The sequence below is a fragment of the Ochotona curzoniae genome, unplaced genomic scaffold, assembly GCF_017591425.1.
Source record: "Ochotona curzoniae isolate NIBS_2020 unplaced genomic scaffold, NIBS_Ocur_1.0 scaffold_274, whole genome shotgun sequence".
NCBI classification, from domain to species: Eukaryota; Metazoa; Chordata; class Mammalia; order Lagomorpha; family Ochotonidae; genus Ochotona; species Ochotona curzoniae.
This window is the reverse complement of record NW_024467101.1, coordinates 6475242-6499129: the sequence shown is the minus strand read 5'-3', so window position 1 is coordinate 6499129 and position 23888 is coordinate 6475242. Positions and strand designations below refer to the sequence as shown.

The following is a 23888-nucleotide window of genomic DNA, read 5'->3' as shown; positions in this document are numbered from 1 at the left end:
AGAGGAAGTTAAACAAAGGTCCGTGACAGCCTGCAGGGGGGCAGAGATTTGCATGGAGCTCTCCCACCCTCAGGATCAGGGGACACATAAGAAAGCTTGGTGTGCAGGAGGCTGGCTGTGGGTGTGAGGCAGCAGAGGCTTGTGTGTGTCCACCATGGCCTGGACCGTGCTCCTCCTCGCCCTTCTTGCTCACTGCGCAGGTGGCTTCCTGCAGGACATCCGTCGGGGGCGGGGGGCGGTGCTGGACGTGACTGTGCTGTGTGATCTCTTTCTCACAACGAGGAAAAGAGAGAGAGAAAAATAGAGAGGTTCTTCCATCCCCTGAAATTCCCCAATGGCAACAATGATGAGAGTGGTGCCAGGCCAAAGCCAGAAACGGGCGGTTTTATCGTGCTCTCCCATCTGGTGCCAGCATCCCAGCTACTGACACCATCTTCTGCTACTTTCCAGGCACAAAAACAGAAAGCTAAATTTCCTAGTGGAGCAATCAAGACCAGAACCAGCAGGCACATGAGATGTCCAAATAGCAGGTGAAATTGAACCCACATGAATTTCGAAGTGGGTTGGGAAACCCAGGTTCTCAGGCCATCATCTGCAGACCCTAAGGGGATCATCAGTGCACACACACATTCTGAAGAAGAAACACCAGCAGACAGCCCAGTCCATCCAGCAAGCAGACAGCAGCCAGGCCAGCTAGAGGTCCTGGTGACACGCACCCACTTCGGCCCAGCAGCAGCCACATGGCCCGGCTCACAGGGAGCCCCTCAACATGCTGGAGCCTCTGTCTGTGGATGGGATGATGTGTTGGCTTCTGCCAAATGCTCAGACACCACAGCAAAGCCAGACGAGCAAGCAGCAAGCAGACACACATGGCACACACACACACACACACACAGGCTAAGAAGCTCCAGTTAGTAACACACAAACCTGCAGAGCCACGAATACACTAACAAACTCAGAATACTAACCTTCCATAAAACCAGTGAGAGGAAAAGAAAACAGAATCAAGTGAAGCTGGGAAAACAATTTTTGAAAGAAAAATCATTTCACAAAGGTGCACATTGACACAAAAATAGAGAGGAAGAAATTCTGGAAATGAGCTCAATGTCCCTGTTTTGAAGCAAAACTTTTCCAGAAAGAGATCAGATCATGCCTCAAAACATGTGAAGGGAATTTTGCATCTGCACGTGGGCAGAAAGAAGAAGCTAAAGCAAATTTCTGCTCATACATGCAACAAGGACACCCAAAAGTGCCACCCTCACTAATGGAGAACAGATGACAGGAGACGAAGAGTGGGCTGCCTGGGTGAGTTTTTGTCTCACTTCCCCGTAGGGCTGGAGCACTGTGTAACTACCACTATCATAAGACTGACAGAAGTAGTCAGCCTCGTCCTCAGCCTGCAGCCCAGAGATGGTCAGGGAGGCAGAGTTGGACGAGCTGTCGATGGAGCCAGAGAACCGCTCAGGAACCCCCGAGGCTCTCTGATCATCATCATAGATCACGAGTGTGGGAGCCCTGCCTGGGAGCTGCTGGTACCAGGACACATATGCATCGTTAATGTCACCACTGCTGGGGGTGCAGGAAATGGAGACCGTCTCCCCCAGTGACCCCGACACAGACTGAGGCTGAGTGAACACAACCTGGGCCCAGGAACCTGCAAGAGAAAAGTCAGAGATCAGTGAGGATGGGCATGACCCATCTTCATGGACAGCCAGCAGCACCTCCCGCCAGAACACTCCTGCAGGAAGCCACCTGCGCAGTGAGCAAGAAGGGCGAGGAGGAGCACGGTCCAGGCCATGGTGGACACACACAAGCCTCTGCTGCCTCACACCCACAGCCAGCCTGCTGCACACCAAGCCTTCTTATGTGTCCCCTGCTTCTGAGGGTGGGAGGGCTCCATGCAAATCTCTGCCTTTTGTGGGCTGTCACAGACCTTTGCTTAACTTCCTCTTGGGCACCAGTTGAGAACAAGATTCTGTCCAGGAGACTGTGTTTCCAGGACATCTGTTTGATCTGGATTTTTTCTTCTTGCTGGGTGGACTGGCCTGTTTGTGGGTATTTTCCTTGGAGTGTAGATACTGGAGTAAGAGTTAGCTTAAGGGTCTGCAGATGGCATCGTGGCAAGCCTAATCTCCCAACCTTCACTCTCCAGTAATATAGCCACCGAAAGAGAGTCAGGGGACACTGTGTTTAGGGAGAATTCTCAACACAAGAAAGGATGTGTTGTGTGAAGTCGGTTAGCTCTTGGTGAGGAGTTCCAGAGTGCAGGAGCCCTGTCATTTGTGTAGGGTTGCTGTGCAGCAGGCAATGCACCCAGAGACACTCTCCCTTCTTAGGCAGCCACTTATCTCACTTGCTGGTTATTGTCATGGCCCATCCTAACATCATCTGTCCCCTGTTCCGACTCTCCCTGGTGGGTAATGTGATCTTGCAATGCCTAGTAGTCCCCAGCCTTAGCTTAAGTGTATGCTAGTGAATGGCGCCTCAGTGATGGTCTATGCAAACAACCCCAGTTCAGGTCTCCCACGTGTGTTGGTCCATCAGTTTGACCCTTAAAGGCTGTCCTGTTCCTCCATCCAAGCCATTTGGTCTCAGCCCCTCACACACCTACACATACGGTAGCCTTATCTATGAAAGTCCCTCAGCAGTAATTCTTCACCTGGGTATGAACCCTCAGGTCATCACTCACCCACAGCTCTGTGATCCCCCAAATGCCCTGCAAATCCATAAGTTCAAGTGCCCTGGCAGGTCGAGCTAGGGCAATGCCCAGTGGCATTGGCACCGGAGCCACGCAGGGCAGCTGTCTGACCCGGTAGGGAGAGTCCCCAGCCCCAGCATAAAGCCGGAGCTGCCCGAGGCTACCACCTCCCACCTCTCCTTTCTATCATATGATATTTGGTGTGATCCAATGTAAAGGGTCTTTTTGTCTCAGAAGTTCAAACACACAGACACATGCTGTGTAATAATCTGAGAAACAGACCCTCTTCATGGCTTTATGAGGCATCATGGCAGCGACTGCAGTGCCTGAGGTAGCCCCCATTGATGGGATGCATGACCAGCTATGCAGAGTCTTCTAGACTCTTTCAAAAACAGTCGAAACTGTGGATTCTCCACGGCCATGTCTTACGTCACACCTTTATGGCACTTATCTTATTGATGATGAGGTCTGATCAAGTTTTTTTTTTTTTTAGAATCCTGCCCACCCTGAGCCTTTCCACTCTCTTAAATTGTGCCTGTTTGGATCTTCTCGTGGTGAAATCTCCTTTTCCTCCCATCCTTGCTGTGAAATCCATCATCTTCTAAAAATAGAGTGATCAGAATGCCAGAACTTCAGAGATGGTGCAGACTTTGTAGGATGGTTAGGAAGGTTTAAATCTATGGTAAGCACAGATTGGGGTGCAGAAAAAAAAAACACCAAAAAAACCCGCAGCTTCTGAATTTAAAAATCAAGGGTGAGGATATGGAAAAAAGGAGGCCCGAGCACCACTGCCTTCCACCAGGGGGCGCTGTCGCAATGAACCTACTGTTGCTTGGCACTTGGCTGTTTCTCTCGCCCCTAGCAGCAGGTGGTATATCTGTGCCCTCACGGGAGCAAACAAAGGCCTCCTATGCTGACCTTCTGTTCTCATTGGAGACTAAACAAATGTTCAAAGAGGGCTTGTCATAGCCACCAAAGGGCAGAGATTTGCATGGAGCCCTCCCACCCTCAGAAGCAGGGGACACATAAGAAGGCTTGGTGTGCAGGAGGCTGGCTGTGGGTGTGAGGCAGCAGAGGCTTGTGTGTGTCCACCATGGCCTGGACCGTGCTCCTCCTCGCCCTTCTTGCTCACTGCGCAGGTGGCTTCCTGCAGGAGTGTTCTGGCGGGAGGTGCTGCTGGCTCTTCATGAAGATGGGTCATGCCCATCCTCACTGATCTCTGTCTGACTTTTCTCTTGCAGGTTCCTGGGCCCAGTTTGTGCTTTCTCAGCCTCAGTCTAAGTCAGGGTCACTGGGGGAGACGGTCTCCATTTCCTGCAGCCGCAATGGTGGTGGCATTGGGAGTTATTTTGTATCCTGGTACCAGCAGCTCCCAGGCAAAGCACCCACCACAGTGATCTATAAGAATGATCAGAGGCCCTTGGGGGTTCCTGAGCGGTTCTCTGGCTCCATCGACAAGTCGTCCAACTCTGCCTCCCTGACCATCTCTGGGCTGCAGGCTGAGGACGAGGCTGACTACTACTGTCAGTCGTATGATGACAGTGTTCATCCCACAGTGCTCCAGCCCCACGGGGAAGTGAGACAAAAACTCACCCAGGCACCCTACTCTTGGTCTGTCCTCCACATGTCCCCATCAGGGAGGGTTGCCCTTTCAGCTGTCTTTCTTGCTTGCATGGGTTGCAATTTGCCATTAAAAATTCCTTTAGTTTACCCTCCCTGACCCTGCACAGATACAAATTTCCTTTCACATGTTTTGATGCATGATCTGATCTGTTTCTCGAAAAGATTTATTTCAAAACAAGAAAATTGGATTTTTTAATATTTGTTCCTCTATGATTACATTTTTGTCAATGTATATATATTTTTTAAATTATTTAAATTATTTTGCTCAAAAGTTGTTTTCCCAGCTTCACTTGATTCTGTTTTCTTTTCCTCTCACTCACTGGCTTTGTGGAAGGTTAGTATTTGAGTTTGTTAGTGTATTCGTGGCTCTGCAGGTTTGTGTGTTACTAACTGGAGCTTCTTAGCCTGTGTGTGTATGTGCCATGTGTGTCTGCTTGCTGCTTGCTCGTCTGGCTTTGCTGTGGTGTCTGAGCATTTGGCAGAAGCCAACACATCATCCCATCCACAGACAGAGGCTCCAGCATGTTGAGGGGCTCCCTGTGAGCCGGGCCATGTGGCTGCTGCTGGTCGAAGTGGGTGTGTGGCACCAGGACCTCTAGCTGGCCTGGATGCTGTCTGCTTGCTGGATGGACTGGGCTGTCTGCTGGTGTTTCTTTTTCAGAATGTGTGTGTGCACTGATGATCCCCTTAGGGTCTGCAGACGATGGCCTGAGAACCTGGGTTTCCTGGCACACTTCTCAACTCACGTGTGTTCAGTGTCACCTGCTATTTGGGCATCTCATGTGTCTGCTGGTTCTGGTCTTGATTGCTCCACTAGGAAATCCAGCTTCCTATTTCTGTGTCTGGTAAAGTAGCAGAAGATGGTGTCAGTAGCTGGGCTCTTTGCCACAAGATGGGAAGCACTCACTTCTGGCTTTGGCACAGCCCTTGTCGTTGCAGCTGTTGGGAAGTCATCAGAATGTGGAAGAACCTTTCTCTACTTTTTTTTCTCTATCCTTCTTCCCATGTTTACATTTACAAATAAATAAAACCAAAATAGGCAAGAATGTGTTTATGTAAAATTTCAAATTAAATGTTTGCTTACCTTAACATTAAAAATAAAAGCCCATAGAAATGCAGTCTTCCGGGACCTGGGGAGGGTGGGAAATTGGGTGGACCTTCTCCCTTAATGCCCCCTTTTAAACATGAAGGAAACAATATGGAAAAAAATAATAGTCTTACCCACTTTCCCGTAGCCCTTGAAACTTTTTACCCTAATTAACTATGTAAAGATTGTCAAAATATAATAATAATAATAAAAGAAATGCAGTCTTGTAACTGTTTTTTATTTGGGCCACTGTCATGAACAAGTAGCCTCAGCTTCTGCATTGGAGCCAATATTCCATATGGTTTCTGGTTTCTGTTCTGCCTACTCCACGTCCTCTCCAGTTCTCTGCCGGTGACTGGGAAAGCAGCAGAGTTTGGCCCCAGTGACTGTGTGCCTGAATTTACAAGGAAGCTCCTGACTTCTGGCTTTGGATGAGTCCAATTGTAGCCATTGCAGCTATGATTACAGGGAGTGTGGTTGGACAGAATGCTCACCGACACCTCCCTGGGGGCTCCATGAATCTCTCCTGCCCTGGAAGGTCTCTGGGCCTGCAATGGGATGAGGCACCTTGCACCATACTGCAATGCCCATTGCCTCAGCATGAAGTAACCCGCTGTCTTTCCTCTGCACGGGTGTGGTGGTTCCTCTGCTGTACCCTCACTCAGCTTTGATTTCCTCCTTTCCTGGTCAGGTTAGCACGATTCCAGCTTTCCTGTTGTTCTCTGATATTCAGTGTGTCTGCTGGCTTTGGGTAATGCCTTTGCTCAGCAATCTACTCTACATGACTAAAGGCACCAAGCAGCAGCCTGAATGTGACACCTCAGTTGATTTCCTCTTTGAACGTGCCCACTTGAAATGCAGAGTGAAAGAGTGAGAGCAAGGAAGTAGATGACATTGAGAGGAACAGAGCTTTCTCCCATTGGCTTGTTTTGGTGTCCAGGTCCCTGTAAGAATTGGAGTTGGGCCCGGCTGTCAGCGGGAGCCCAGCATCCAATCCACATCTCCAACACATGTGGCAGGCTCAGCCACCTCTCTTCCGGAGTGTGCATCTGCACGAAGCTGGAATTGGTGTTTTCTGTTTCTTTTACTCCTGTGCCCTCAGGAGAGAAAACAAAAGCTTCCCGCAACTCAACTCTGACAACACGGAAGTTTGTGCTCTTTTAACTGGTCCACAGAATGGAGAAACCTCATTTGCATGTTGACATATCTCCCGATGGCACACATAGATGGGATGCAGAGCAGACAAGCAGTAGTCTTTCTCTCCTGGCCTCTTTCAAAGTCATCGGGTCGTATGGACGCTCCCTAGCCGTGTCCTATTTCAGACTTTATGGCCCTTATTGATGATGAGATCTGATTCAATTTTTTTAGAGTCACTCCCATCCTGAGTCTTTCCTCTCTCCATAGTCTTTGGTCATATGTTCTCCAAAAATCTTCTTTCCTCTCATTGTTGCTGTGATAGCCATCATTTCCCCGAACACAAAGTGTATCAAAACGCCTGAACCTCAGTGGTGGCACAGAGCCAATAGGATGGTTATGACAGTTTATGATCCGGTGCTCACAGGATGGGGTGCAGAGAACCACCAGCAGGTGAATGGAAATGTCAGGAATGAGAACTGGGAAGGAAAGAGCCTGAGCACACGGCCATCCACCAGGGGGCGCTGTCAGCTAAGCGCTTGGCTGATGTTTGCGTTTTTCAGCTGTTTCCCTTATTCTTAGCAGGTGGTGTTCCACTGTCCTCATGGGAGGAAACAACAAACTGGACCACAGAATCTTATTCTCAGCTGGAGCCCAAGAGGATTTTAAATGAGAGGCTGGTGACAGACTGCGGGAGGGCAGAGATTTGCATGGAGCCCTCCCACCCTCAGAAGCAGGGGACACATAAGAAGGCTTGGTGTGCAGGAGGCTGGCTGTGGGTGTGAGACAGCAGAGGCTTGTGTGTGTCCACCATGGCCTGGACCGTGCTCCTCCTCGCCCTTCTTGCTCACTGCGCAGGTGGCTTCCTGCAGGAGTGTTCTGGCGGGAGGTGCTGCTGGCTGTCCATGAAGATGGGTCATGCCCATCCTCACTGATCTCTGACTTTTCTCTTGCAGGTTCCTGGGCCCAGGTTGTGTTCACTCAGCCTCAGTCTGTGTTGGGGTCACTGGGGGAGACGGTCTCCATTTCCTGCACACGCAATGGTGGTGACATTACGAGTTCCTACATGTCCTGGTACCAGCAGCTCCCAGGCAGGGCACCCACACTCCTGATCTATAATGATGATCAGAGAGCCTCAGGAGTTCCTGAGCGGTTCTCTGGCTCCATCGACAGCTCGTCCAACTCTGCTTCCATGACCATCTCTGGGCTGCAGGCTGAGGACGAGGCTGACTACTACTGTCTCTCTTATGAGATGAATTATTATCCCACAGTGCTTGAACCGTATGGAGAAGTGAGACAAAGTCTCTCCAGGCCAAACCAGCGCTGCAGCTGGGCTCCGCAGCACCTGTCAGCGAAGATGCCTTTTTTGCATATGATAGTTACAACTTTCATTTAAACATATTTCTTTTTTTTTAATCCCACAGACACTAATTTCACATTACATGTTTTCATGTATGAACAGGTTGATAGAAACACAGGGTCATGAAATTCACTCTCAGAGTTTGCTCTGCTCCATCCTGTGTCAATGATGTACACATTTTTTGTGAAATTATTATGATCAGATTGTTACTCAAGCTTCATTTTCTATTTCTATTCTTTTCAAAATCTCGCTGATTTCCTGAAGATTTTAACTTTGAATGTTTCCAGGTGTTCTTCATCTCCAGGTTGTTGTGCTTTAGTTATTGGAGCTTTATTAGTATGTATGTGTGATTGTGTTAGTGTGTGTGTGTGTGTGTGTGTGTGTGTGTGTGTGTGTTTGGTGTCCTGTTTGTCTTTCTCATTATGCAGTCAACTTTACTGTGGTTGCCGAGCATCTGGCAGAAGCAAACACATCAGCCCATTCTGAGAAGCTGGCTTCAGATTGTTGAGAACTGCACCTGTGAAGCTCCCAGGCTGGTGGCATTGCCTTCCAGTCTTTAGGGTCCCATCTGCTCCACTTCCTACCAGTTCCCTGCTTATGGCCTAGGAAAGCAGAAGAGCGGCTCAAGACTTGGGTCTCTGCAAGTCTTGAGCCCAGCTAGAGTTTCAGCTGCAGAGCAGGGTGCCTTGCCAGATGATTGCCAGGAAGTGACCATGGCAAAAGCTCAGGAACCACACCATGGGCAAGGGAGTCCACTCGTCTGAGATCACTGCCTGAGTCTGTTGATGCTAGAAGAACCCTTCTTCTGATGCCAGCCATGGTCTAGAATGAGCCACACCTGACACTGACACTGCGCCTGCTCACATGTAGATGGGCAGAGTCCCTTGTCTGGTGCCTTCTATTTCCTGAGAGACAGTGATGAGGAGCAGGACCTGCTGCTTCCAGGTGTGTCAGAAAGCACGACGGACTCGGCCATGCTAGCAGGGTCTGTCTGGAATGATTTTGAGCCATGGGAAAAAGCAAACATTTCACCAAATCATTTTTGTTCATTTACTGTTGTCACATTTTGAGTCCTGAGAGTCCTGCTAAAACACGTAGCAGATGGCCTTGGGCGCACACCTCCACACTTCTCTTTTCTATCCTGCAATACAGAGTACAGATATTTGCTGTGATCTAACGTAAAGTGTCTTGTCTTTTTTCTCAGAAGTTCACACTCACACAACACACAATATTTAATAATCTGAGAAATAAACCATGATCATGGCTTTATGAGGCATCATTGCCCAGATGGCATTTGCTGTGCAAATGCAAAAGAAATTGTGGAAGTAGCAGCCCATGCACTGGCTGAGTGGGATCAGTGTAACCAGTTGGGCATCCCATATGAGCACAATTTTTTTTTTCATGGATGCTCTGCTTTGAATTCAGCTCCAGTTTATGTTCTGGAAAACTCACAAAGGATGGTAAAAATGCTTGGGATCCTGCTATCATGTGTGAAGCCTGGATGAGGCGCCTCATTCCTGGCTTTATGCTAGCCCAGCCCTGGTCATTGTGGCTGTTTGGGAGTGAATCCGTGCATGGAAATAACAAGAGCACATAGAGCAGTAGAAACATTTTCACGGACAAAGTGGCACCCATTGGGATTAGGGGATGATGTTACCTCGTTGGTGGCTGCCACAACCTCCTAACTCTTGCGATCTGCACACCTGTAACATCAGCATTCCACAGACAGCACCAAGCCTGCTGCAGGAGCTGTGACTGGGCCAGCTTGAGTCCCAGCTGCAGTCAACTGAAAGGTCAGTCTTGCCAGCTGACTCCTGAGAGTGACTTTGGGCAGCAAGCCCACGTGGAGCACCCTGGGGCCTCCATGTCACAAAGGTCTCTGTGCCTGTGATGGGGAGAGCCACCCTGTAGAGTTCTGAGATGCCCATTGTCTCAGTGCAGAGCAACTGTCCCTGTGTTATTCTCACAGGTCTAGGGATTGCTCTGTAGCACCCTTGCACACAGCCTTGAATTCCCACGTTCTTGATCAGGCTGTGATGTTTCCAAATGAACCATATCCTTATCTCCAATAGAGGAGGCAGGAGTGACCTCAGTTGCCTGTCGTGTGATTTGCTTGAAGCTAGATTTGCAAACATAGCTGGGACTCAAACTTGCCTTCAGATAATGTCAAGTCAAAACGAAATTAGGAACACCCCACTGGTGCACGACACGCAAAAAGCCCAAGTGGATATCAACCTTACCGCAAAATGACCAGTCATGTCGAGTCTCTCTCCCAGCCTCTTAAAATTGCATGTGGCCCTGTGGCCCCACCAAGGCAATGTCCTGTTATGGGCCTTTATAGAACTGATTGGCGTGAGATTTGATTAAGTTGTGCTAGATTCATACCCACTGCAACACTTTCCTCTCTCTGTAGATGTTCGCGGCTGGATGTTTTATGGGTGAAAAAAAAACCCTTTTCTCTCATTCTTGCTGTAATGCCCACCATTTCCTCCAAACAAAAAGTCATTCAAATCGCCTGAATTTCGTTGCTGGGGCAGAGAAGGCTGGCAGGGACATGAGGGTTGAAAGGCACAGCAGGCACAGGATGCTATGCACCTGTGCCATCCACCAGGGGGCGCGGTCATCTTGGGACTTGGTCCAGGTTTGGCATTTTGTAGCTGTTTCCCTTACCACTAGCAGGAGGTGTCCCTGTATCCTCAAGAGAAAACCACAGCCTCACCCTGAGAATCTTGTCCTAGTTGGAGGCCAAGAGGAAGCTAAAGGAGGGGGCCTTTGTCAGCCTGCAAAAGGGCAGAGATTTGCATGGAGCCCTCCCACCCTCAGAAGCAGGGGACACATAAGAAGGCTTGGTGTGCAGCAGGCTGGCTGTGGGTGTGAGGCAGCAGAGGCTTGTGTGTGTCCACCATGGCCTGGACCGTGCTCCTCCTCGCCCTTCTTGCTCACTGCGCAGGTGGCTTCCTGCAGGAGTGTTCTGGCGGGAGGTGCTGCTGGCTGTCCATGAAGATGGGTCATGCCCATCCTCACTGATCTCTGATTTTTCTCTTGCAGGTTCCTGGGCCCAGGTTGTGTTCACTCAGCCTCAGTCTGTGTCAGGGTCACTGGGGGAGACGGTCTCCATTTCCTGCACACGCAGCAGTGGTAACATTGGGGATGACTTTGTGCACTGGTACCAGCAGCTCCCAGGCAAAGCACCCACCACAGTGATCTATGGTGATAATCGGAGGCCCTCGGGGGTTCCTGAGCGGTTCTCTGGCTCCATCGACAGCTCGTCCAACTCTGCCTCCCTGACCATCTCTGGGCTGCAGGCTGAGGACGAGGCTGACTACTACTGTCAGTCTTATGATAGTGGTAGTTACACAGTGCTCCAGCCCTACGGGGAAGTGAGACAAAAACTCACTCAGGCACATCAGTCCTGTGTGTAAAGTCAACTGTTCTGATCAGGGAGGATACCATTTTTGGTTCTGCTTTTGCATGCTAATGTTACAATTTTTAATCAATTATTCCTTTTTTTAGTCGCACGAATGCAAATTTCCCTTCATGCGTTTTGATACATGAAGAGATTGGTAGAAACACAGGGTCATGGAATTCTTTTCCAGAGTTTGCTTACTCTCTTAAATAATTTATTTTTAATAATTCTTTTATTTTGGTAATCCATGCATAGTCGATTAGGGCACAGGGAGTCAATGGATACAGGAAAATGGATAATACCATTGTTTCCACAGTCATATTTTTTTTTCTCTATCCAGGGTAAGTGAAGAGATAAAGGTAAAAGCCCCACCCAGCCTCCCACCCTTCCCAGGGCCCCCAACGTGGGGCATGCTCTGAGGGTCCTGCTCATGCAGTTTTGATAACTCAACAGTTCTGAATTGCTGCCAATCTTGCCATTCCAAGAGTGATGAAATCTCTCTGGAATCCACTGCTGACATAGTCTCTTCATGGTTGGGGTTCTGAGATCAGCAAGGATCCCCAGAAAAACTTTGTCTGAAGTGATCCCAGACCTGATTCTTGTGTGTGCTTGCCAGTTCAGGGTTTGGCACAGTCCATCACCCCAATCAGCTTATGCATATGCTGGTCGTTGCACTTGCTGGGTCAGTTCTGTTTCCAGTCCTGTCTTCCATGCAAACTAATGGTTGTTGTAGTCCAGCCTGATCCTGTCCACTTCAGACTCAGCCCTCAAGCAAGCCAGTGGAAGCTGCAGCCTAGTTGGGATGACTCCCCATAACTTTCACTAGGCCTGCCCCCTACCCTGGTTCCCATGTATGCCAGTATGTACCGTAGACTTGTTCAGTCTGTCTCACATCCCATTTAGCTCTTGTATATGTCAATGGGCATTGAAGCCTAGTACAACCCAATCTGTCCTATTATCCAGCCCACACGCATACTGGTGGGTGTTGTTCTGTCTAGCCACCCCTGTCCTGATCCTGATATTCATGCTCTCCAGTGGCAGTGATAATTCAAGAGGAAGGCGCCCACTATTTCCATCCTAGGCCATTTCCACTCCCGGATTATGCACTCTCCAGGTGGTTCTGTGGTTTAACTTGACAGGATTAGGCTCTAGTGCCAGCCTCTGCCAGCTGATGCTGTGGCAAAGCCCATCCAACCCTCACCCTCTCTAATTTATGCTTGCACAAGTAGGAACAATCAGCCCAGCCTAACTTTTCCCTGATCTAGCTCATGTGGCCCACAGATGTTGTAGCCCTGCCTGGTCTGGTCTGCCCCATCCCAGCTCACGCTCTCCAGTGGGAATGGTGGTCCAGCAGGGGAGCCCTCCACATTCCCCCTACCGGTTTGTCCCCTGCCTCCCGGGTCTCATGTGTGTTGGTTGGGCACTGCGGCCCAGTTTGGTACAGCCCACCTCACCTTGGCATTTGCCAGTGGGTGTTGTACCCTGGCCCGGCCCAGGCCACCCCCAATTCCAACTGACACTGGTGAGGGTTATAACCTAGCCCAGTCCAGCAGGCATCCAATCCCAGCCGTAATATGTACTGGTATGTGATGTGACCATACCTGGCCCTACCCACACTCTGTTCTGGTGCTCAGATTTGTCAGTGGGTGATGTGAACTGGTTCAGCCTGGTCTGCCACCGACCTATGCCAAATGTATGCTGAGGGTACCGTTCCCTGGCCTGGTCTGGACTGCTCCCTATCAGGGTTCTTGCACTCACCTGCACAGACTATGTCCTCCAGAGGCGTTGCACAGGTTCCTCCATCAGAACCCCTCTCAATACCAGATCTTGTGCGCACCGGAGGGTTCATGAACCAGCCCTACTTAGTTCACTTCCTGTCCTAGCAGGAACAGTGGCCTTTCCTGACTGGCCTTCAACCCATTCTGGTTCTTACTATTGAATGTTTCAGCCTAGCCAAGGCTTGTCCATACCCAGACACAACTTACACATGGCTCAGTAGGGGCAGAGACCTAGCCTAGTCCATTCTATATCTACCCTGGTCCTCCAGAGCACCATATGGTACTGGAGTCTTGCCCAGCCTGGTGCGTCCAGTCCCAGTCCACATTTGTGCCAAGGGAGACTGCAGCCGTGTCCAGACCAGAACACAGCCCCGACTTTAGCCCCCGGACTCACTAGTGGGAACCCCAACCCAGTCAGGCTCATCAAGCAAGGATGTCATGGTGGCTGTGGCCCCAAAGGCCATGACTGTGTTTGCACTGGCGATGGACATCTGCAGATGCTCTCCCAGGACCTCGTGGTGGTCACAGAATCTCCACTTGCTATTGGTCCTACCATGAGATCACCAAGTATAATCTCACTTCCCCTCCAGGAAAAGGTTCAAACTCAGCTCTAGATGATTCCAAGAAAAAATAGAAGTAGACACTCTCCAGTGTCCCACAACATGGAGAAAGCTTACTGTTGACCTTTCTTTGACTGAATGGAAAATGGGATGCCTTGGCAGCCATGTCGAGTCTCTTTCCTAGCTTCTTCCAAAGTCATCGGGTCCTTTGGACCCTCCATGGTCATGTCCTATTTCAGACCTTTATGGCATTTTCTGATTATGAGATCTGATCCAGTTTATTTTTATTGATTTATTTTTATAGTCACAGCACTCTGACTCTTTCACATTCTGTCTAATCTTTTCTTGGCCAGATGTTCATGTGCCGAAATAGCGATCTGACCTCTCATTTTTGCTGTGATCCAAAATGCCTGAACTTTGGTGGTGTGAGAGAGCCTGTCTGGATGGATGTGAAGTTTGAAATGTGCAGCAGGCTCAGGATGCTGTGCAGGGAACACCTCCAGCTAGGACCGAGGGGAGGCTGCTTTCAGCATGTCAGAAAAGATCACCTGGCCACTTCAGCAGGGTCTGTCTGAAAATGGATTTCCTGACACTGAAAAGGCTTGTCAACATCTTCTTCATTCACTTGCTGCTGTCTCTTGCTGAATCCTGAATTTCCTGTTGAAGCACTAGGCACACAGCCTGGGCAGTGACCCCCTTCCCACCTCTACTATCTAACCTGAGTCCACAGTGCAGGTATGCAGTGTGATCCAATGTAAATACATTTTCTTCTCAGAAACACACACACTCATATATAATGTTCAATAAGCTGATACTTATACCATTGCCATGTCTTTCTGGGTCAACCAACGTGACAGAGACGGCAGCAGCAGAGGATAACCTAACGCCAATGTGATTGGAATTCCTCAAACAGGGTCCTCAAGGGGCAGAGTGGGCTCAGTGCCACCAGTGATTTGGGCATCCCATGTTAATGCAGGCTCTAGTCTTAGCTGCTCCTCTTGGCATTCTGCTTTCTGTTTATGTTCTGGGAAAGTACCAGAGGATGGGGTAAGTACTCGGGTTCTTGCCACCATGTGGGACCTGGATAAAGTTCCTATTCCTGCTTCACCTAGCCCAGCCGCGGTAGACTCTGTGTTGTTTCTCCTCACTGCTCTGTGGATTTCTTGCTGTGCACTTACACTGCTTTTCTGACTCCTTTCCAGAATGGCCAGCTTGGGAACTTTCCAAATCTCCCTTGTCTGCTCCATTTTTCATTATGCATGTTGCCTTTTGGTGATGCCATTACTCCCAAACAGTAGTGCACAGGAATAAAAGAAACCAAACAGCAGCAGCTATTGGGTTTAGGCCAGCATTTACCCTGGAGCCCAGATCCTACCCATGTCTTCAATCCAGGAGCCAGGGAGTGTCTTCTGCTGCCCATGGAGTGCATTTGCAGGAAGTTGGGATTGGAAACAACGCTGGGACCCACACACCTGCCTTCAGATGCTTCCACGTCAAGAAAAAGTAGGAATAGTGCACTCATCCCCCAAAATGGAGTGACCTCAACTCTAATATTGACCTTTCCCTTGAGTGCACCAATAGATGGGATGCATGACCAGCTATGCAGAATTACTCTCCCAGCCTCTTTCAAACAGTGGAACTGTGGACACTCCACGGGCATGTCCAATTCAGACCTTCATGGCATTAATGATTTGAGATCTGACGAAGGTTTCCCAGATTCACAGGCACCCAGAGCCTTTCCTCTCTCTGCAGAGGCTTTGCATGTTCAGATGTTCCAGTGGTGAAAAATCCTTCTTTTCTCTCATTCGTGCTGTGATATCCATCAGTTCCCCAAACACAAAGTGATTGACATTGTCTGAGCCTCGGTGGTGGCTCACGGCCTGTCCCGATGGACATGGGCACGGGATGCTGAGCAGGAAACATCCCCAGCCCTGAATGGAAAGGTCCCCAGTGAGCACAGGGAGAGGGAAGGAATGGGAGAGAGTGACGGGACATCCACCAGGGGGCGCTGGTGGCTGCTGTGCTTTCTCAGCTGTTTCCCTTAGACCTAGCAGGTGTTGTCCCTGTGCACTTAAGGAGGAAAACAGCCTCACCCACAGAAGTGTTCAGTTAGGCTGAAGCCAAGAGGAAGCTAAAGGAAGGGACCTTTGTCAGCCCCCAAAGGGCAGAGATTTGCATGGAGCCCTCCCACCCTCAGAAGCAGGGGACACATAAGAAGGCTTGGTGTGCAGCAGGCTGGCTGCGGGTGTGAGGCAGCAGAGGCTTGTGTGTGTCCACCATGGCCTGGACCGTGCTCCTCCTCGCCCTTCTTGCTCACTGCACAGGTGGCTTCCTGCAGGAGTGTTCTGGCGGGAGGTGCTGCTGGCTGTCCATGAAGATGGGTCATGCCCATCCTCACTGATCTCTGACTTTTCTCTTGCAGGTTCCTGGGCCCAGGTTGTGCTTTCTCAGCCTCAGTCTGTGTCAGGGTCACTGGGGGAGACGGTCTCCATTTCCTGCACACGCAGCAGTGGTGATATAGCGGGTTACTATGTGTACTGGTACCAGCAGCTTCCAGGCAGGGCTCCCACACTACTGATCTATGGTGATGCTGAGAGACACTCAGGAGTTCCTGAGCGGTTCTCTGGCTCCATCGACAGCTCGTCCAACTCTGCCTCCCTGACCATCTCTGGGCTGCAGGCTGAGGACGAGGCTGACTACTACTGTCAGTCTGCTGATAGCAGTACTAATTACACAGTGCTCCAGCCCCACGGGGAAGTGAGACAAAAACTCACTCAGGCACCCTACTCTTGGTCTGTCCTCCACATGTCCCGATCAGGGAGGGTTGCCCTTTCAGCTGTCTTTCTTGCTTGCATGGGTTGCAATTTGCCATTAAAAATTCCTTTAGCTTACTCTCCCTGACCCTGCACAGATACAAAGTTCCCTTCACATGTTTTGAAGCATGATCTGATCTCTTTCTGGAAAAGTTTTGCTTCAAAACAGGGACATTGAGTTCATTTCCAGAATTTCTTCCTCTCTATTTCTGTGTCAATGTCAATCTTTGTGAAGTTATTTTCTTCAACAATTGTTTTCCCAGCTTCTGTTTTCTTTTCCTCTCACTGGTTTTGTGGAAGGTTAGTATTCTGAGTTTGTTAGTGTATTCGTGGCTCTGCAGGTTTGTGTGTTACTAACTGGAGCTTCTTAGCCTGTGTGTGTATGTGCCATGTGTGTCTGCTTGTTGCTTGTTCGTCTGGCTTTGCTGTGGTGTCTGAGCATTTGGCAGAAGCCAACACATCATCCCATCCACAGACAGAGGCTCCAGCATGTTGAGGGGCTCCTTGTCCAGTTCGCTGGCCGATGCCATTGCCTGCCAGACTCCAGGTCCCTATGAGCCGGGCCATGTGACTGCTGCTGGGCCAAAGTGAGTGTGTGTCACCAGGACCTCTAGCTGGCCTGGATGCTGTCTGCTTGCTGGATGGACTGGGCTGTCTGCTGGTGTTGTATGTTTGTTTATTTGTGTTTTTTTTTTAGAATGTGTGTGTGCACTGCAATTAACCTTCTAATTTACAGATGATGATCTGAGAACCTAGATTCCCAGCCCACTTCTACACTCATGTGGGTTCAGTACCACCTGTGATTTGGGCATCCCATGGGCCTGCTGGTTCTGGTCTAGGTTGCTCTAGTAGGATACTCAGCTTCCTATTTCTGTTCCTGGTAAAGTAGCAGTCGATGGCGTTGGTAGCTGGGCCCCTTGCGTCCAGGTGGGAAGCACTCATTTCTGGCTTTGGCACAGCCCTTGTCGTTGTGGCTGTTTGGTTTTCATCAGGACATGGAAGAACCTTTCTCTGCTTTTATCGTTATCCTGCTTCTCGTGTTTATATTTACAAAAAAATAAAACCAAAATAGGCAAGAATGTAGTCATGTAAAATCTCAAGTTAAATGAGCTGCTAACTTTACTATTACAAATAAAAAACCCATAGAAATGAAGTTCTGTAACAAATATTTTGGGGGTACTGTCATGGCAAAGTGGGCTCAGCCCCTGCCTGTGGTGCCAATATCACATATGGGTTCTGGTTTCTGTTGTGGCTACTCCACTTCCTCTCCAGTTCTCTGCTGGTGACTGGGAAAGCAGCTGAGGATGGACCCAGTGCTTGGTCCCTACATTCAGGAGGAAGACGCAGAAAGAAGCACCTGGTTCCTGGCATTGGATGAGTGCCACTCTAGCCATTGTAGCTCTGATTTTTCAGGGAATGTCATTGGACACAATGCCCACAGACAGCTCCGTGGAGGCTCCGTGGAATGCTCCTGCCCTGGAAGGTCTCAGGGCCTGTGAATGGAAAGGACACCTTGCAGGGTTCTGAGATGCCGTTCCTTCAGCATGAAGCAACCAGCTTTATTTCATCTACAGTTTTCTAGTGATTCCTTGCTGTACCCTTACACAGCTTTAACTTTTTCCTTTCCTGGCCATGCTGGCAACTTTCCTTCCATGGTGCTTCCCTTTTCATTTTGCATGCTGAACTTAGTGATGCCATTTTCCCCAAATCCTAAGTTATATGATCAAAGCTACCAGACAGTCCATCTCTCCCTTTTACCTGATCACTTGAAAGGCAAAGTAAGAGAGTGCGAGCAAGAGTAGAAGACAGTGAGAGGAAGAGAGACACCTTCCATTAGGTTGTTTTGTGTCCAGGTCCCTGCAAGAAGTGGAGTTGGGCCAGTCTGAAATCAGGAGCCCAGCATCCAATCCATATCACCGACACAAGTGGGAGGCTCAGTAGCCTGTTTTCCGGAGTGTGCATCTGCAGGAAGCTGGAATTGGAAAATGGATGGTACTCAAGCCCAGGGCCTCAGAGTTGATAGGGAAGTTTCCCACGTGGTGTTTGAACACTGGATTTTGGCTCTCAAAATGAATCATTTTTGTCAGTTTTTTATGTTTTACTTGAGCAGAAAGCAAATGTCTAGAGTGTTAGTGGGTTCAGTAAACATTTGTTTTAAGAACTTTAAAATTCTTATTTGAAAGGCAGAGTAGTACGAGGTGGAGGGGACGTGGAGAGAAGTCTTTCATTGTGGGTTCACTCCTCCAAAGTTCACACAGGAGGTCCATCTGTGTATGCCAGGTGGATGGCAGGCACCCGGGTACTTGGGCCATCTTCCAGTGCCCTTCTAGGCTCACTGGCAGGAATGTGGGTGAGAAGTGGAGCAGGCATGACATGAAATGCTGCCTTTCTGGGCTGCAAGCATTGGAGGATGGCAGCTTCACCCTCACTCACCATGCCACCCTCTTAACCCCATGCTGAGGAGCACAGACTATCGTTGGTAGTTAAGACATCCACATCCCAATTTGGAAGAGCTGGTTTTCATTTACAGCATTGGGTGAATGAATAGGAAGCAATAGAGTCTGCATTTCCACTCATCTCATGCTGGAGGGTGGGTTGTCGGACCCCTGGACATGTTGGCAGTATACCCATAAATGCCCAATTATGTAGAATTAGTCTCCACGTGTCTTTCAAAGACAGTGGATCCTGTGGTCTCTCCATGGCCATGTCCAATTCAGACTTTCATGGCACTGATTGATTTGAGATCTGACTAAGGTTCCTCAAATTCACACCCACCCACACACTTTCCTCTCAGCTGAGTATTTGCATGGCCAGATCTTCCAACGGATAGCTGTGATAGACATCAGTTCCCCAAACACAAAGTGATTGACATTGTCTGAACTTCGGTGGTGGCCCAGAGCCTGTCTGTAGGGACAGGAATGCTTAAATCTAAGGAGAGCACAGGGTGAGATGCAGAGAATCCCCAGCAGGTGAATGGAAATGTCAGAACTGGAAAGGAAAGAGCGTAAGCACACGGCCATCCACCAGGGGGCGCTGTGCGCTGAGTGCTTGGCTGATGTTTGAGTTTCTCAGCTGTTTCCCTTATTCTTAGCAGGTGGTGTTCCACTGTCCTCATGGGAGGAAACAACAAACTGGACCACAGAATCTTGTTCTCAGCTGGAGCCCAAGAGGATTTTAAATGAGAGGCTTGGTGACAGACTGCAGGAGGGCAGAGATTTGCATGGAGCCCTCCCACCCTCAGGATCAGGGGACACATAAGAAGGCTTGGTGTGCAGGAGGCTGGCTGTGGGTGTGAGGCAGCAGAGGCTTGTGTGTGTCCACCATGGCCTGGGAAGCCAGTTCCTCAAGCCTTCATCCTCCCCTGGTGTCTGTCACTGAAGAGACTCAGTGGGCGCAGTCTTTAGGGAGAGCACTTGATGGACCAGAGCATCATTGCGAGAAGGAGATTACATCTTGGTGAGGGGCTCCAAGGTGCGGGAGCCCTCTGCTTTGTTTAGGGGGTCCCTTCTTAGGCAACATGGTGACATCACTCCTCGGACTCAGGTGCGTGTGCAGCAGGGCCAGCAGGGGGCGCCGGCGGCTTGTGTGTCAGCCCCGGGAGTGAAGAGGAGGGCTGTGAACGCAGGGCGTGGTCCTTGGTGGGAGCCTCAGCCCCGTGCTCCCTGGAACACAGCAGATTCCTCCTTCAAAGTCACCGGCGATTCTACACCAAGAGGTCTCTAGACCCACAACCACCACATATACCACACCAGGGTGTGGCAACTTGCGTGGTGATCAGCAAGGGGTTGAGATGGTCAGGGCAATGATTTGCATGCAGGGCTGCTGTGAGTGAGCTGAGCATGTCGTCTCCCCAATATTTCTCTCCCTTCCTTCTTGTACTCATTCACTGTACGAGTGGCTGCGTTCTGGGATCACAGGAGGAACCTCAGGAAAACACTTGGACCTTTCTTTCCTCTGTGATGTCTCGCCTTGCTTCTTGTTCCTGACTCCCCATCACTGGTGACTCAGTGCTTTTCCGTGTAGGGTCAAGGGAATGCCTGTTCTTTGGTACGTCCTGTTGAATGCTTAGTTTTGATTTGTGTATTTACTATTTCTCTATTTTTCCTAAAATATGGATGTGTTGTTCTCCCATATTTTATGGTTCAGCTACGTCCGACTATTTGATCACATCAAAGGCCAATCTTCATTCCAAAGAAGGTCTTTGAGCGTTAGAACAAGGGTATTTGGGGCTGTATCACTCGTGGGGCTGATCTTTCTTCAGTCCATTGTAGGATGTGAGGATGCTGAAGGGGTCCCCCAGATCATCCGTCAGCAAGAGGCTCATCCCAGGATCCCAGTGAGTAAAGCATCTCCTGACATCCTCAAGTACTCAAGGGTGCTGTCAGCACAGAATCACTCAGAGAGATGGACTTTATTAGCACCCCGTGTTGTCAGCCACAGGCAACCAATGTGTTTCAGATGTGGTCCCTCTTGTTTTATGTCTGTGCTCCTCCTTTCCGATGATCAGCCAGAAGAGTATCACTGACCTGCAAGGTTTATGATGATGCAGAATAATATTCCAAGTATGAGGAACTTAGGGACTGCTCTCCCCTGCCACGTGCACCCTCCCATCTAGCAGAATGAGATGCGGAATTGTTGGCTAAACGCCGAGCAATGAACAGTGCAGAGTGTCACTCAGTGCAGCTAAGAACACAGTGCATCCGTCCATATTGATTCTCTCGGAATGTTATCTTCGAGTGTTTGCTATAAAGAACTAAATCACATCAGGATTGTGATTTCTAAAGTTTACACCGTAGCCTGATTGTAAGGTGACAGCCAGGAGCAACAGCACAACTGAGTGACACTGTCCTCTACCTTGGGCGACTGGCTTCAATTTATATCCTGCCACTGCTTCAGTCCCGCTATGTATGTCTCCCCACTGACTGCATGTAAATATGTACAAATTTTCACGAGTGAATCATAACGTCATCAATGTTGCATTATGAACATGTAAATGTTATGTTCAATCAAATGGTACCTCTTAGGCTGGTGCTGTGACATATAAGGCTAAGTGTCCGGCTGCAGCGTGACATGTTAATATGCACAGTAATTTGAGACCAGCATGCTGCAAATCTCTGTTTTATCTCCCTTTCGAATAAAAACAAGCACAACTTAAAAAAAAATCCCTCCAAAATTCTGTGGAGGAAGTGGAAGAAGGTATGGGCTCTGCGAGCTGTGTTGGCACGGCCGAGATGACTCTGTCTTGGATAGGCAGGAGGAAGAAGCTGGTGAGCGAGTGGCAGGGAGTGTGTGCGCAGGCTGGGTTTGGCTCTCATTCTTATGGCACACTGTCAGCTCCATGGCTGCAAACAGGAAGATGCCATGTACATCTTGGAAGGTCTCATTCGTACAACAAACATAGCAGCAGCAAGTACAAAATGAAACATAATCAACTAGTGTGAACACGACTGGAGGCCATTGCTCAGTGTGAGAGCACAGTGTGAGGGCACAGTGTGAGGGCTCAGTGTGAGGGCTCAGTGTGAGGGCAGTGACAGTGCGAGAAGATTCCCAGTTCACACTCCAGCAGAGGGGAACGAGGTGTGCACCACCTGCTCTGAGAACATCCATACCCGGGATGGGTGAGGAGGTGCTGGGGACTGAGCAGGCTCCCGGGACACCAGCACCTGCATCAGTGCTCAGGATCGTTATCAGTCCTGCCCTGATAAGGTCTCCTGCTAAAGCTGCTAGGAAGTGGTAGGAGATGGCCCAGACACATGGGGCATTGCCATCCACACTAGAGAACTAAATGGAGGCACTGGCTGTCTTGGGCATTCGAGAAGACAGAAGATATGCAAGATATCTGAGTGTCTTCTCTCCCTGCCTTTCACAAATATCTCTCTCTCTCTCTCTCTCTCTCTCTCTCTCATTCATGTCATTGTCAACTATTCTTTCAAAAAATTGAATATGTGAATAAATATTTGGTGATAATTACATAGGTGGATCGTGGGTCGGGTCTCGCTCAGGAGTGAGGAGACAGGAGGCAGCCAGAGCATCAGCATCCCAGGATCCAGACTCAGAGCATGGCTGTGGGATGGAGACAGCGCCCGGGAGCTGCAGAGACCATCTGCTCCCTCAGGGCTCCGGGCCTTATAGGGATGGTTTCTGCCATGTGGCCAGCAGGGGATGCTGTAGGACTGCCCTGTGGTCCCCATACAGCTGCTCAATGAAAACCATTCACACAAATTAAAGCTGAGCACCTGGCTGGCATCTGTACCCACTCATGGGGAACAAGCAGCTGTGTGCTCTCAGGCCTGGCAGAGTTCAAAGAACTATGTCATCCTCTTGCCTCACTCCTGCTTCTTTCCGGGTCTTCCATTGAGTGAAGCAACCCTCGCTCTCTTCAGCCTGCAGTGGGAGTTTAGATCAGCTACATGACATGGGAAGGACCTGACAGTCCCTGGGTGGAGACACATTTGCATGAGCAGCCACTCCTCTGGCACAGTGGCAGAGAAAAGGAGGCCCGGGGCAGCACAGCCACCATGAGTCTCAGGAGCTGTGAGCATCATGGCCTGGGCTCCTCTCCTCCTCCTGCATTGCACAGGTAGGCACAAAACTCAGCGTTGCAGCATAGCAGCCCATCAACTTTCATATATTTTGATTTTCTGCTTTATTTTGATAAATTTGTCTCAGTACTGAGTGTCTATGCTTCCAGGGTCCCTCTCCCAATTTACGCTGACTCAGTCACCCTCTGCATCTGCCGCCCTGGGAGCCTCGGCCAAGCTCACCTGCACCCTGAGCAGTGCACACAGTTACTATGCAATTGCATGGCTGCAGCAGCAGCCGGGGAAGGCCCCTCGGTACCTGATGTTGGTTTACAGTGATGGAAGCTTCACCAAGGGGTCCGGAGTCCCTGATCGCTTCTCAGGCTCCAGCTCTGGGGCCAACTACTACTTAACCATCTCCAACCTCCAGCCTGAGGATGAAGCCGACTACACCTGTGGTTCCGGTGATAGCACAATGAGACAGATGAATGGAGAAGTGGCACAAAAACTGTTCTCTCTAACCGTGAGGGCTGTCACATGACTCCCAGGGAGCCTGAGGTCGGGTCCCTCAAACATTTCTTTTTCTGCCATGTACTTTGCAGAAAGAGCACTGCGTGTCTCACTATTCCTTCTTAGAAGTATATGCAAATTGTAAGAGCATATCCGTGGTGATGATGAGACCACATAAGGTCCTGCTGCCCTGTGGGGACTGCCCGGTTACTCTCTCGCCTGGCAGTGAGTTTTCAGGAGAGTATCAGGTCTGAATTCCAACACTGGGGCTCCATGAGCACTCCACCGCAGCTTCTTCCAGAGTCTCTTCAATGCCCACGCATAGATATCACCCTAATTAGCTCTGACGTCAGACATTAGGACTTTACACATACGATGGAGAGAACAATGTGCCTAAA

General features: G+C 49.7%; 1 protein-coding gene and 3 gene segments (V, D, J or C); 3 read left to right on the top strand and 1 right to left on the bottom strand.

The window, feature by feature from the left end:
- Positions 1–1205: 1205 nt before the first annotated feature.
- Positions 1206–1844, bottom strand: LOC121171874. The segment is given in 2 exon segments: positions 1206–1654; positions 1753–1844. Coding segments are annotated over 2 exon segments (495 nt in total).
- A 1901-nt stretch (positions 1845–3745) lies between these two features.
- Positions 3746–6282, top strand: LOC121171873. The segment is given in 3 exon segments: positions 3746–3837; positions 3940–4274; positions 6100–6282. Coding segments are annotated over 3 exon segments (564 nt in total).
- Positions 6283–7335: 1053 nt separating this feature from the next.
- On the top strand, positions 7336–9160 carry LOC121171872. The segment is given in 3 exon segments: positions 7336–7400; positions 7499–7833; positions 9107–9160. Coding segments are annotated over 3 exon segments (435 nt in total).
- A 1600-nt stretch (positions 9161–10760) lies between these two features.
- Positions 10761–23888, top strand: part of LOC121172083 (immunoglobulin lambda-1 light chain-like) — a 128006-nt gene continuing 114878 nt past the window's right edge. The window contains exons 1-2 of the mRNA XM_041003885.1: positions 10761–10852; positions 10951–11257. Of these exons, the coding sequence (XP_040859819.1) occupies positions 10807–10852; positions 10951–11257 (353 nt within the window). The 5' untranslated portion in view covers positions 10761–10806. The remainder of the gene's footprint in view (positions 10853–10950; positions 11258–23888) is intronic.